Raw genomic sequence first — 14,499 nt, forward strand, 5'->3', positions numbered from 1 at the left:
GAGCAGCAGCCTGGCCCCAGCAGGTGAGCGGTGCTGCTGCAGGCACCTCCGCTGGCACCCGCGGCGCTGCTGCTGGCGCAGGGGCTGGTGGTGCTCAGGGGAGCCCAGCTTTGTACCAAATAACTTCCATTCCACATGGGCATATTATCTCGATTGGGATAGTCACTGCTGGAAAATCGACTGTTGCTCTCAGGAGCTTCTCACAGCAGTTAATTATTCTCTCTATTCAAAATAAAGCTCTTACTTTTAATCGGAATATGTCTGGCTTCATTTTCCACTCATTCAAATTCATCCTTCTCAAGGGCATTACAATGATGCTCAGCATCAGATGGTTTCTCCTGGGACAGCCATTCTGCAGTGAAGATGCCTCTACATCTCTTCAGGAGTTAATGTTTTGCTCCCATTACAGATCAAGTGTTTTCTCCAGCACTCGCACAATATGTCTGTTGTGCCTCCCTCCCCTCCAGACATCTCTGCTGTCTTTCAAGTCGTGACCCCAGAGCAACAGGCAGGACCACAGCACCACTCCCACCACGAACCACTCCAGCCCCTCGCTGAGTGCGCAGCCCACCTTCACCTGCTCCTCCCTGGGCAGCCAACTCAAGGCTGAAGCAACCTGTGGGATCGTGTGAGCCACAGGCAGGTGAGCCAGGCTAGAATTCACCTGCTTGTCTTTCACCAAGCCCAGCAATGGGGATTTTTTGGGAAATTCATGTAAATATGTCGCTAGTCAGAAGTGCTTTTTTCCCTGAGCTTGTGCTGTGCAGACAGCATCCCTGCAGTGCCCCAGCCACCAGAGCAGAGCTCTGGGTCCAGCCCTTGCCCTGCACTGCACTGCACCCCATCAGCGCTGTGCCTCTGATCATTGCTGAGGCTGCTCTCCTGCGCTGGTCAGACGGCAGTTTGGCTCCTGTGGATTTTGGGATGAAATGTCTCCCCCCAGACTCACCTGCACGGAGCACCCACCATGGCTGGCACAGGTGGGCATGGGTGGGTCTGCTCAGTGGGCTCAGCGGAGTTGGCTGTGACACCCAGCAGTTCCTAGGGCCGAAGGTTTATTTCTCACAGCCTTTAACTCAGCTGGGGTCACCCCACCTCGTCTTTCTCAGCACAACCCTGTGAGATGCCCTGCTTACAAGGGGACACTGAACCAGCTCTCAGACGTTACTGTTGCTGAGCAAAGCTGCTCAAAGTGCTGTTTTCTCCCAGTGCTCTCCCCCTCATTTTGTCCCTGTCTTTATCGCAGGGCCCCTCTGCAGCTGTTGCACAGGGACTGGGCAGTGCTGGGGAAGGAGCGGGGTCCCTCCGGGAAGCCTCCACAGCTCCAGCCTCCCTGTTCCCTCCCCACCCCAAGGAGGGGGCTGCAGCACGCACGCATGGCCCTTCCCAGCCTCCCAACAGTTTTCAGAAATGTGCTGCTGGGGACTGGCAGAAGGATGTGAGAGCAGGCTGAGAGGAACACAGACCTTCATCGCCACCAGCGCCCCTGCACGGCTGTGGGAACACCCTGGGACTTGGCCTGTCGGCCAAGCATCACCCAAAGAGCCCCCACCAAAGTGCTCCTTCCCTCAGCCCCCTGCGTTTCCCCAGAGGGGAAGGGGCTGCAGCCCCTTCTCTGCACCTCCTGAGCATGACTTTGCATCCACCTCTATTGACTTGGCCGTGTAACAGCCTGTCCTTTGTCAACAGTATGGCCATGTTGGTCTTTGCATCATCTAAAAACCTCATTAGCAATGATTTTATACTTGTTTTTACACAACTGATAAAAATCATACGTAGTGTCAGACCTGGTGTCCAATCTCTGCTGAATCTCCCCAGAAATATATGGAAAACAAGCTCTCAGTGGGGAACTATCACTGCATCAAGACTCTGCAGTTAGCCAAACTCCATTAACAACTTCTTTATTTATAAGTAGGCATATCATTTGTTTCTTTGACTATCTGTTTGTTACAATGACTTATTTATCTGAATGTTGTGGGGAAAAAAAAAATACTATGTTATTCAGCCCTCGGGTAACTTTATCACGCAAATACGGAAGTCATTGGAAAATGAAATGACATGATTCTATGGAAACTAAGCATCAGAAATAAGTACTGATTGCCACTGATTGCGTTCTTGCCTTTTCGCGCTTTATTGATTAAGTCTCATATTCACTTTTCCATTACTTTATTTGGAGCTGATGTCAAACTGAGCAGTGTCAAATTCCTCTGATCATCCCATTTCTCCTTTTTAGTACTGGAACATGGCAGAAGGAGTTGCTTTTCTTCTGTTTTTCTGAGCCTGGCATGAACTGAGGAAGCCTTGCAGGCCTGGTGGCTCCTCCACCAGCCCCTCTGGGCTGCCTGCCCACAAGTCACCTGGACCTGACCCCAGCTCCCAAAGGCCATGGACGGGATAAATGCAGCTGAAAATGTAAATGAAAATACTGACAGGCAGAGCCTGCCTTGCGAAGTGCACCGTGATACTACACAGCGTGAGGAGCTCTGGAGGTGTTGCTGGAGGTGCCAGTGAACAGCTACGCCCCCCTGCCCGAGACCCCCAGGCTGAGGAGGTGAGCCACGCGCTCCCGGATCGGCCGCGTCCTCACCCCATACACGATGGGGTTGAGCATGGGCGGCACCACCACGTAGAGGTTGGCCAGCAAGATGAGGACATGTCGAGGGACCTGGTGGCCGAAGCGGTGCACTAGGAAGGAGAAGAAGGCCGGCATGTAAAACATGGCAATGACGCAGAGGTGGGAGCCGCAGGTGTGCAGGGCCTTGGGGGAGGCACGTGAGGAAGGCAGCCCCCAGAGGGACCTGAGGATCAGCGTGTAGGACACGGCGATGGAGACCACGTCCAAGCCGGCCGAGAGGAAGCCTGCGGCCACCCCGTACCAGATGTTGATGGAGATGTCGGCGCAGGCCAGGCGGGCCACGCCGATGTGCTCACAGTAAGTGTGCGGCATGATGCTGTGCCCACAGTAGGGCAGCCGCTTGAGGAGGAAGATGGCAGGGAACATGATGCAGAAGCTCCTGGCCAAAGCCGCCACACCGACCTTCACCACAACAGAGCGAGTCAGGATGGCCGAGTACCGCAGCGGGTCGCAGATGGCGATGTAGCGATCAAAGGCCATCGCCAGCAAGACGGCCGACTCCGCCACAAAAACAAAATAGACGGAGAACATCTGTGCCAGGCAGCCATTGAAGGAGATATGGGTGGAGAGAGACCAGAGGACACCGAGGGTTTTGGGTACGGTGGCAGTGGACAACAGCAGGTCGCACACTGCCAACATGCACAGGAAAATGTACATGGGCTGGTGGAGGCTGTGCTCCTTCACGATGGTGACCAGCAGGACAGTGTTCCCAAGGAGGGCAGCGGTGTACATCAAGCAGACCAGGATGGAGATCCAGGTGTGAGACTTCTCCATCCCGGGTATCCCCACCAAGATGAAGAATGCAGGGTGAGACCCTGACAGGTTCGTCACCAGCATGACTCAATGCAATGCTTCAAGTTTTTTCTTGCTTGCTGTTGCTGTGTAATTATAGGAAGAAAGGCTCTGAGAGCAGCTAAACAGTGCCCAGGATACAAACAGGAGCTGAGCTCGTGAGTATCACTGCTCAAGGTTCAGACACTTACCTTATGAACCATATTTTGTCCAGAAGTGCTAAATACTGGGCAGTTTGGGCCATCAGGGTTTCCCTCCATTATTCAAGTCCCCTCACTGGAGCTTGGCAGCCTCATTTCTGGTCTTTGAGTCTTTGAAGTTAGGAGAATCTTCTGCCTCCAACTGCCTGCAGCTGCTGGGAACTAGAGCAAAATATGCAGAAGATGTGCTCCTGAGTCATCAGTCACAGGGATGCCTCTCTGGGAGACATTTTTGGATAGGATCATAGTTTATGTTGTAACTGAAAAATCTTCAGGGTTGGAAATATTTTTAGGAGAATTCCCTACTCTCCTATGACTGCCACAAATGAGGCATGTGCAGTGTCCATCCTGCTCAGGGATCCTGTTTGAAGAGCACCCAGCTTCAGGGAGTCAGAGTGGCTTGGAAGCTACCGATGAAATCAGGACACAAGGAGCCTGGTTCAGTCTTGTCCTTCCTGGCTGCCCGTACGAAAGCTCTGTCCGTAATTCTGTAATGGCATGAGCTCGCTCCTCTGCACGCAAGGCACATGAAAGGCAGGGGAGAGCCCTTTCCATCCCAAATGCTTTGTTTCATGAAGGATCCCCAGACCGCAGTGTCTGCTCAGCCAGGTATCTGGAGAAATCCTCATCAGATAAACAAAGATGCAATTAAAAGCCACACGCAGCAGGGCATTATTGTTATCAAAGTGTCGAGGGTCTGAAGGGACTTTAAAGTGCCCCGAGGAGTAAGGAGCTGTGTGTCAGGGGCTTCCGCCTCCTGTCTTATGCCCACAGAGCACAAACTAGGGCTCTGAGCTGCTGTTGGTTTGCAGCGTGCTGTTGAGCCAGCACTATGAACAAAGAGTGATACCTTCTGAACCGCCTGGCACTGGGGACGGCTATTTTAGAAGATATGGAAAATTTACAGGTGAACTTCTGCAGTAGCTCTGAGCCAGTGCTCTTCAGGTATTGGGTGGTCACCAGTCAGACCCCACGCTGTCCTGCAGTGGTTATACTGTGTCCAGCACTGACAGTTGTACTCCTAGCTCCATCCCAAGAGCACTGTGGTTGTCACCAGATTGTTGTCCCCAGGTAGTGCTAATTGTGTGGGGACTGCACGAGCCCTGAAGACCTCTGGGTTGTCCCCAGAGCAGCCTTGGTGAATCAGCTGAAGCATCACCCCCCCTCCCCCTCCCCCCAAATATGACAGCTTGTGCAAAATCACTGCCTTCTCCTGGCTCCTGAAGGCTTCCCAGGGCCATAGGATCATAGAAACATAGAATCATTATGGTTGGTCCAACTGTCCCCCAACCACCAGTATCACCCACTAAACCTAAGCACCACGTCCAGCCTTTCCTTGAACACCCCCAGGGACGGTGACCCCACCACCTCCCTGGGCAACCCGTCCCTGTGCCTGACCGCTCTTGCTGAGAAGAAATGTCTCCTCATTTCCAACCCGAACCTCCCCTGGCACAACTTGAGGCCGTTCCCTCTGGTCCTGTCACCGGTTACCTGTGAGCAGAGGCCGACCCCCAGCTCCCCACCCCTTCCTTTCAGGCAGTTGCAGAGAGCAATAAGGTCTGCCCTGAGCCTCCTCTTCTCCAGCCCAAACCCCCCCAGGTCCCTCAGCCGCTCCTCACAGGACTTGTGTCCCAGGCCCTTCCCCACCTTCGGAGCCCTTCTCTGGACACGCTCCAGGGCCTCGATGTCCTTCTGGTAGCGAGGGGCCCAAAGCTGAACCCGGCACTCGAGGTGCGGCCTCACCAGAGCAGAGCCCAGGGGGACGAGCACCTCCCTGCTCCTGCTGGCTGCACTACTCCTGACACAAGCCATGATGCCGTTGGCCTTCTTGGCCACCTGAGCACACTGCTGGCTCGTGTTCAGGCAAGCATTAATCAACACCCCCAGATCCTTTTCCTCTGCACAGCTTTCCAGCCACTCTGCCCCAAGCCTGTAGCGCTGAATGGGGTTGTTGTGGCCAAAGTGCAGGACCCAGCACTGAGCCATGCTGAACCTCATCCCTTGGCCTCTGCCCATTGACCCAACTTGTCCAGGTCCTTCTGCAGGGCCTTCCTACCCTCCGGCAGATCGACACTTCCCCCCAACTCGGTGTCATCTGCAGACTTACTGAGGGTGCACTCAATTCCCTCATCCAAATCATCAATAAAGATATTAAAGAGGATGGACCCCAACACCGACCCCTGGGGAACACCACCGGTGACTGGTTGCCAGCTGGATTTCACTCCGTTCACCACTACTCTCTGGGCCCAGCCGCCCAGCCAGTTTTTAACCCAGCAAGGAGTGTACCTGTCCATGCCATGGGCTGCCAGCTTCTCCAGAATACTGTGGGAGACCGTGCCAACGGCCTTGCTGAAGTCTAGGTAGACTACATCAACAGCCTTTCCCTCATCCACCAGGCGGGTCACCCGGTCATAGAAGGAGATGAGGTTTGTTGAGCAGGACTTGCCCTGCAGGAACCCATGCTGACTGGGCCTGATCCCCTGGCTGTCCCACACATGCTGTGCGATTCCACTCAAGATGACCTGTTCCATCACCTTCCCTGGCACCGAGGTCAGGCTGAGACCTCAGTGGCCATAGAGGTGCCAGCAGGGGCAAACCAGGTCCTGTCCGTCACGTGTGAGTTTGGAAGTCATTGCCACACCTGGGCTGAACGTGCTTCAGGTGAGCAGGTCCTGTTTCAGCTTTTTGTGGCACACAACGGAGAATTTGGGAGCTCAGAGGTGGAGATCAGCAAACATTGCTGCTGCAAGCTTTTTTAGCTGATTTTGTCCTCATTTCCAATGTTTCCTCATTTCCAAGGAGAGCAATGGACTTACTGGACTGATGTTTCTGCTCCAGAAACCTGCAGAGAGACCCTGGGCAGACTGGGCACTGGGGTCAGAGGAAGAGCCGCCTCGCGCTGCCCGGGACCCCTGGGGACCAGCAGGGACTTCCCATACATCAGAGCAAACCAGTGAAGGCAGGACAGCTTACGAGGATGTGCTGTGTACTGCCTGCCAGTTATGGAGTGTACTGGGGATTTTTATTAATTAACATTTGCTAATCATAATGATGATGGAGGTGAGATGCAGTAAAACCGTTAAGCTTTGCCACCCTAATTTATTACCCACAGCGATCTGCAGATGAAGAACAATTAATAAAGCACCATTGTAGACGGCAGCAAAAGGAATGGAAATGTGGTACTTAAACAGAGAACACTCAAGGCTTTGTTCACGCTGAATGCCGTGCTTATCTCGGCCTCCGTTCCGTGAAGCACTCAAATGCAGCTGAAGAGCATTCGCAATAATAGCGTATGCTTAGGGCTTGACTCAGCACAGACCTGAAGCCTGGTCTCAGTTCGGGCCCGTGCTTGAGTCCCCTGAGCATGGAAGCCTGGTAAGCCTGCCCACACACTCACTGGGGACTGTCTCTTCTAGTGACTCCATTGACTTCCTCTTATGTCCCAAACTTTTTGAGATTTCATTTACATTTTACGTATGCTACAACTACAAACAACTTCAGCCAAAATCACTTCCTCCTCCCCAGGAAAGGGTCCCTGCAGTCCCAACATGCCTACAAACAGCCCACATCAACTGAGCTAAAAAACAAAACAAAACAACAACAACAACAAAAAATAGGTCTGTTGAGAGAAATTAAATTCAAAGTGCAGAAGTTCTGGCTTCACAGTTCCTGTGAGTTATTAAGCTAACATTTTAACCATGTTAGTAATATAAATCTTCCTGATCAACGGGCTAATATCCCATTATGCATGCCCTTTGGACATTAATTGCTGAGCTGGTGATTCATTGACTCAGGGACATTTTCCCATGCAGGCTGCTCCCTGACCCAGCCACCACATCCATCCAGGGAGCAGAGCAGTGCCAGGGCTGGGAGCTTCAAACTGGGTCCTCACTTGTATTAAGCTGTTCCTGGAAAGCCAGAGAAGCAGAAGGGTACAAGGAATGAATTCACCTGGTATACACAAAGCCCATCCCTACCTAGCTGACTACTAAATCCAGGTGAAAATGCGGGTACCTGCAGGAATGCCTGCCCCTGAGGGGTTTCCCTGAGCGCTGCAGGACCACGCGCTGGAGCGGTCCAAGTGTCAGCGGGTCCTGAGATCAGTGATGTTCTGGTCACTGGGGTGCCAAGACCCAGCACGTGGGCCAGCAGTTGCCTGCTGTTGATCCCTATGTATTTTCTGTTATTCATACTTGGTTTGGAAGCTCTTTGAAGCAAGTCTATTGCTTTGTGTCTCACCTGTGCAGCACCTGCCCAAGGCAGTGCCACCTCCTCCCTAACTCCAGGCTGTTGGTGTTGGCATGAGGCTCCTCCTGGACATTTATAAAGGGGCCCTTCACAGCACCACTGCCTGGTGTGCTTTGAGCATGCACACTTATTGTGCTTAGCATGTACATTTGTTGTGCTTAGCGTGTGCTTAAGTTCCTCAATGAGGGAAGGCAAGAAAAGGGAAGCAGTGAAGAAGGCAGCAGAAATAACCACATGAGTTGGACCATGTAACCAAGATACCATGGTGCAGAATTGTCTTTTAGTATTGACAAATTTGGGTGGCAGATAACTGCTACTCGAGCTGGTTAGAAAGCTTTCAGGAGAAAACAGCAGCAGAGGGCTGCTTTGTCAACCAGTTCTTGTTTCTGGGTAGGAAAGCAGAGCTGGAGGAAACCCCTGATTCAGCAAATAAGTCTCTTGCTGTCACGAGCTTTCCAGCACCTCACCACAGCCTCCAGTCTGCTGTAACACCTGCGACTGCCCCAAAGACCCTAAAGCATCTCATTTCAGCCCAAATGTATTCATGTTCTGCCTATACCAGCTTGCTCTCCTGACACATTGCCTTTGAGACAGCTCTGTCTCCTATTAGAAATCATGTGGGCTGCTCTGTGCAAATATTCTTTCCTTTTGCTAAGAGAGACACATACATATTTTGAGGACATTAAAAAAGCCCAGGAATACAAACAGCTTTTTAACCAACTCCGTTATCATCACTGTTAAGCAAACAGATCTTAGTGAACGCTTCCATTTCCGTTGTGCCTGTCACAGGGTTCCGCAATTTGATGAAATCAGAGAATACCCAAAGAAAACAAGAAATATGCTGAAAGAGTAAAGCACTTTTTTTTGTTTTAAATTCTGAAATTGTGATTCTTTCCCTCTCTTTTGGAGCTGCAGTTGTGCTACTGGGATGCCCAGAGCAGAGCAGGGTTTGGGTGGCTGCAGCCCTGTCGTCTCCTACGTCCTTCAGCCGTGAGCCAGCTGGGTCCTGCAGAGCTTCCCTGCTCCTGCTCTCAGCCCTGGGTGCTGGCTCGTGCCAGACCAGCCTCAGCCACTGGCTCCTGGCCCCTCGTGTGGGGCACAAGATTTTGTGGGGCAAACAGATAAGGTGAGCTCTCCAAGAGAGATGCCTCCGGCGTCCAGGCATGCGGCCACCTCTGGGGAAGCTTCCCCAGGTCTGGAGTGGCTTTGCAGCACGGTCAGGCTGTGGGCTTGGCATGTGCCCACTGCCCTTTTGCTCAGGCATAAAAGGATGTTCTGCAGAAACATGGGATGGTCTGGTCCATTGACACGAGTACACCAGACACTTCTTCAGGTCCTACAGCTGACACGGGGCCAGAGCATGCCAGATCCTAGCACTGCTGTGGGAACTGGACTGCAGAGTGTGAGCCTTCAGGCATTACTGAATTACCCAATTACTGCATTTAAAAGACTGGCAGTTTCCCAGCTGAGGAAGGCTGTCACTGGCCAGACTCAGGAAGCCCCTGAGCTCAACAGCGGCACTAAAAAGTGCCCAGACTCCCCTGTCTCTGAGTAATGTGTATGAGACATGGAGTAGACAATAGGTGCAATGCAGAAAGGAGAACCAAGTGTTTATCTCAACTTCCCACCCAGTAAAACACAAAGGAAAACATGAAGGAAAGGTCTCCAAGCTCTGGTGCAGCCCCTCCTCCTCCTCATCCCAGCGATGCTAATGGGTTACGGCAGTTTTGGCATTTAACTGCTGAGCCAGCACGGCCACCAGGACCCTGCTGTGAGGATGACAGAGGACCAGTCCCATCCTGGCTGAACTGTGGCTGCTGCTGTCGGAGTCACCATGGTCCAGCACTTCATAACAACACGACAAAAGACCGCCTTGGAAGTGGTGCAGAGCACACTGATCTTTCAGTGGGAGACCTGAAATTCCAGCAAGCTTCCCCCTGAGGTCTGCCGTGCTGCCTCCACTCCCTTCTGCCCATGGGACCTTCAGCAGTGCCCGTGCTCACAGCACCGGGATGAGAGCCTCTCCTTCTGACTCTGCCACGCATGAGATTCACCGCAGGGGAGGCAGCAGATGAGTTTGCCCTGAAAGCCTGCATTGCTGTCTTTGCTGAGGAAGGAAGAGGTAAGGAAAAGGGCTCTCCTTGCTGATCAGATTGACAATGAAATTACACTCTGATTGTACACAGGTGTGCAGAACTGCCCTGCTGCTCCTCCAGCAATACCTAGTGCTCACTCTGTGTCTTTTCATTGAGGCAGATTGCCACTGGCTTCAGGTAAAACAAGGTATTATTGACAGCCTTAGGTAGACATTGGGTAACAAGGCATTATTGATACAACTGGTACACCAATGTGAGGAACAAGAAGAAGTTCAGCAAATCTCTTTTGGTGTTCAAGGATAAATCAAACGTACAGCAACAACGTGGTGGGTCATCAGACAGCAGTACGGGCAGGAAAGGATCTCGAAGTGTGCTGTACCTCACACTGGGCACTGCAGCAGTGCAACGTTTTTGCAAAGAGAGAAATGTTCCTATGGGATGTGTGGGGTGTGGGAGACCATTGTCCCTCTGCTGTCCGTACTAAAGCCTTGAATTCAGTTTTGGACATTGTGGTTTAATGGATGTTTCCTTTAAACACAGGGCAATAGAGCCCATCCAGACCTCACAGGGCTCTCAGCATGTAAACACGTTCAGCAGTGGGAGGTTCTGGGGTCCCTCTGCAACGCAAGCTGTGCCTGTGAGGACAGGAGGGCAGATCGTTATCTGCACCACGGTAAGCAGCGCTGCGACCATCCTGTGGTGGGTGGCATACCAGGCTCCGCTCTGATGACCAGCTCATGGTCTAGGCACTAACAAGTGAAGGAGCAAACAGAAATGAAGCTGTAGGACAGCAAACAAAATAAGGCAACGGTAAATGAGCAAGCACGAGTCTTGATGCTCCTCACCTGACCTGTTTGCCCCAGTCTCTGCCAGATGGAGCACTCAGGGGCAGCATCTTTAGGAGAAACCAACAGCAATGAACAGGCTGATGAGCCAAGCTCGTGTTTCCAGAAACCCCATCACCCTCAGCTTCTCCAGAACCTCTTAGGCAAGTCTGTTCCTCCAGGGTGAGAAGAGCTCCTGGCCCTGCAGTCCAGACCCCATCCTGCATCCCCCTTCCCTCTGCCATGCTCAGCAGTGGCCCCCGCTGCTGGGGCAGGGGCACTGCCCAGCGGGGCAGAGGAGGCGGACCACGCGCTCCCGGATCGGCCGCGTCCTCACCCCGTACACGATGGGGTTGAGCATTGGTGGGACCACCACGTAGAGGTTGGCCAGGAGGATGTGAACGTGACCCGGGATGTGGTGGCCGAAGCGGTGCGTGAGGAAGGAGAAGAAGGCGGGCATGTAGAACATGAGGATCACGCAGAGGTGGGAGCCGCAGGTGCTCAGGGTTTTGAGACGGGCCTCTGGGGATGGCAGCCGGAAGATAGCCCTGAGGATGAGCACGTACGAGACAGCAATGAGCACGACATCCAGGCCGGAGGAGAGAAGCGCCGTCGTCAGCCCGTACCAGACGTTGGCTCTTATGTCGGCGCAGGCCAGGCGGGCGATGCCCATGTGCTCGCAGTAGGTGTGGGGCATGATGTTGTGCCCGCAGTAGGGCAGCCGCTTCAGCAGGAAGATGGGTGGGAACATGATGCAGAAGCCCCGGACCACGGCAGTCACTGCTATCTTCCCAATCACTGAGGGCGTTAACGTGGTTGAGTACCGCAGGGGGTCGCAGACAGCAACATAGCGGTCGAATGCCATAGCCAGCAGGACAGAAGACTCCACAATGAAGCTGAAGTGAGTGAAGAACATCTGAGTAATGCAGGCATCAAATGAAATTTCTCTGGCACTGAACCAGAAGATTGCCAGCATCTTGGGCACTGTCGTGGTCGAAAGCATGAGGTCAGAAACAGCCAGCATCGCGAGGAATAGGTACATGGGCTCATGGAGGCTCCTCTCCGTGATGATGATGAAGAGGAGGACAGAGTTACTGAACACTGCAGTGATGTACATCAGACAGAAGGGGACAGAGATCCAGATGTGGGACTCCTCCATGCCTGGGATGCCTGTCAGGACGAAGGTGATGGGATCAAAGCTGCTTTCGTTGAGCTCATACATGGTGCTGCTGTGCCCACTGTCAGTATGATTCTGCTATCTATGAGAAAGACAACAGGATAAATGCCTGGCAAGCCAGGTGTTGCTGGCAAGCCAGCAACATGCTGCAGGCCAGCCCATGCCCACATCCAGACATGATAAAACCAGTGCATGCAATGTCCTAATTGCAACTGAGCCGTTCATGATGCCAGGGCCTCACTTGGTGCATTTCGCTGTATGGATGGATTTATTCGTTATTCCCCATCAACCCTGATGAACTGTGTCTGCAAGAAAAACATCTCTGTCCCTCCTCTTGCACCGTGCAACAGGTCAGGTCCTATCTATCTCTACTTTATGCGCTATCACAAAAAGGCTTGTAAAGTCACCATTATTTGCCTAGTCACAGCCAGTGGGCTATGTTCAGCTTTGTTTGTAAAATAATAGTGTCTTGATCTGTTCAGATCAGTGACCAGTTCATTTCTGAGAACTCCTTGTAGAAACTGTTAAAACTGGCATAAAAACTGTACTAGCTCCAACATGGCTAGGTGTCTTGGGTGTGACTGACATACAACATGACATGCCCCTCGAACTTCTGCCGGACTTGTTTCTCCCCTAATTTCCACCCGTAGAAGCATGTTTGTCTATTTGCAAATGATGCAAAGTGCTTTGTTTTTTTAACAAGAGTGCCTCCTGCTCATCCCACGGGGATTACAGAGCCAAAAACAGCAGACGAGGCACTGGACAACCTCATCTATTGGGTGTCATCCCTGCCCATGGCAGGCAGGTTGGAACTAGATGATCATTAAGGTTCTATGAAAACTGATTTGATTTGGACCAAAGCTAAACCTTCCATCTTCAGACACACTTGCAGTTCGTTTTGTTTTTATTCCAACTGTGGGTATCTGAGTGCATGACATGTTGGTGTTTCTCAGCATTTCCATGAAGAAGGGAAGTTGTCCTCTATGAGCCAGAAGTCCAATGAAAGCATCAGTCAGTATAGAGACCTCCAGCACATCATGAATATTTATCCAAATACTTCTTCCATTACTAAAGTCACGTAGAATCACAGAATGGTTTGGGTTGGAAGGGACCTTAAAGATCATCTAATTCCAACCCCCCTGCCATGAGCAGGGACACCTCCCACTAGGTCAGGTTGCTCAAAGCCTCATCCAACCTGGCCTTGAGCACCTCCAGGGATGGGGCTTCCACAGCTTCTCTGGGCAACCTGTGCCACTGCCTCACCACTCTCATGGCAAAGAGTTTCTTCCTTATATCTAATCTAAACCTACCCTTTTTTAGTTTTATTTAAAGCTAATCCCCCTTGTCGTATCACTACGCTCCCTGACAAGAAGTCCCTCCCCAGCTTTCCGGTAGCTCCTTTTAGGTATTAGAAGGTTGTTATAAGGTCTCCCCAGAGCCTTCTCTTCTCCAGGCTGAACAACCCCAACTTCCTCACCCTGTCTTTGTAGGAGAGGTGCTCCAGCCCCTTGATCATCTTTGCGGCCTCCTCTGGACTCGTTCTAATACATCCGTGTCCTTCCGGTGCAGGGGGCCCCAGAACTGAACACGCTAATAACTCAACAGAGACAGATAAAGATAGGCTAGGTCTAGAATAGTAAATTAAATGAACCTGGGAACATTCCTGGGCACCAAAAGCCTGCTGGTGCCCGAATGCATATGGTCAAAGCAGTCCAGCGAGCCCTTATGCCTCCCCTTCCGGTGGTATGGAAACAGATTTCTCTCACCTGCCAATTTACTGCCTCTGGTTCTTTCCAAACAGGAATGCGGTGCCCCAGGTGCCGATGTTAGCACAAAGCAGTTCACCCCAGCAGCCCCAGCACGAGCGAGGAGCTCAGCCCCAATAGGCACGGGGCAGCAGGGAGACCTTCCCCATCCTGAGCTGCAGCAGGAGCATCAGCCTGGCAGCTTGTGGGCATTTAAACTGCATGTGCATTAAAGATTAACCACAGGTAACGCTCTTGAGGTGAGTCAAGACATTTCCTGCTTCTCCATCATTTGCATTGCGAGTGTTTCCATGCTCTCCCTGCCCGGGCACAGGCTGCATGGCAGACTGACAGCAGAGCCGGCCGCGTGCCTGCAGCCAGGGAGCTGGTGCCCAGGTCATGTTGTGTCCCCCATGGAGCAGCCGCTGTCTTGTTGTGCTGGTGAAACCTCCCAAAACAGGCTCTGAGCTCTGCCTCCCATGCCCCGTGCCTCTGTGGGAGGGGTTCCTCCCTCAGGCTCCAGCCCTTGGTCAATGATCTACAAAAGCCTGAGAGTGGCCGCAAGCACCAAGCTGGCTTGATCGCATTGCAAAACAGCAAAGGCTGCAGAGATTTGTGCCCAGGTTGAACTGCTGGACTGAACTGGCACCAACTGGAAACCCAGAAACACCAGGACTGCATAATTTATAATACACCATTACTGCAAAGTCATTTTTAAAGAATGTGATGGTTGCGAAGAAGGAACTGGAACAACAGCTCTGTTCAAAGGATGCAAAAAAAAT

General features: G+C 52.2%; 2 protein-coding genes across 2 annotated transcripts; both read right to left on the minus strand.

Moving 5' to 3' along the window:
• Positions 1-2,374: 2,374 nt before the first annotated feature.
• Positions 2,375-4,215, minus strand: LOC310889569 (olfactory receptor 52B2-like). The gene has a single exon (XM_083817183.1). It carries the CDS (start codon positions 3,470-3,472, stop codon positions 2,516-2,518), a length of 957 nt encoding a protein of 318 aa, XP_083673309.1. The 5' UTR covers positions 3,473-4,215; the 3' UTR covers positions 2,375-2,515.
• A 4,369-nt stretch (positions 4,216-8,584) lies between these two features.
• LOC310889568 (olfactory receptor 52B2-like) lies at positions 8,585-13,906 on the minus strand. Its single transcript, XM_083817182.1, has 2 exons — positions 13,739-13,906; positions 8,585-12,054 (listed from the first exon to the last, which is right to left on the minus strand). Exon 2 carries the CDS (start codon positions 12,015-12,017, stop codon positions 11,043-11,045), a length of 975 nt encoding a protein of 324 aa, XP_083673308.1. The 5' UTR covers positions 12,018-12,054; positions 13,739-13,906; the 3' UTR covers positions 8,585-11,042.
• Between the last annotated feature and the right edge of the window lie 593 nt (positions 13,907-14,499).

The sequence above is a fragment of the Anser anser genome (assembly GCF_964211835.1).
Source record: "Anser anser genome assembly, chromosome: 1".
NCBI lineage: Eukaryota > Metazoa > Chordata > Aves > Anseriformes > Anatidae > Anser > Anser anser.

Coding starts and splice junctions, on each gene's coding strand:
- LOC310889569 (XM_083817183.1), bottom strand. CDS start 3,472: ATGCTGGTGACGAACCTGTCAGGGTCTCACCCTGCATTCTTCATCTTG.
- LOC310889568 (XM_083817182.1), bottom strand. CDS start 12,017: ATGTATGAGCTCAACGAAAGCAGCTTTGATCCCATCACCTTCGTCCTG.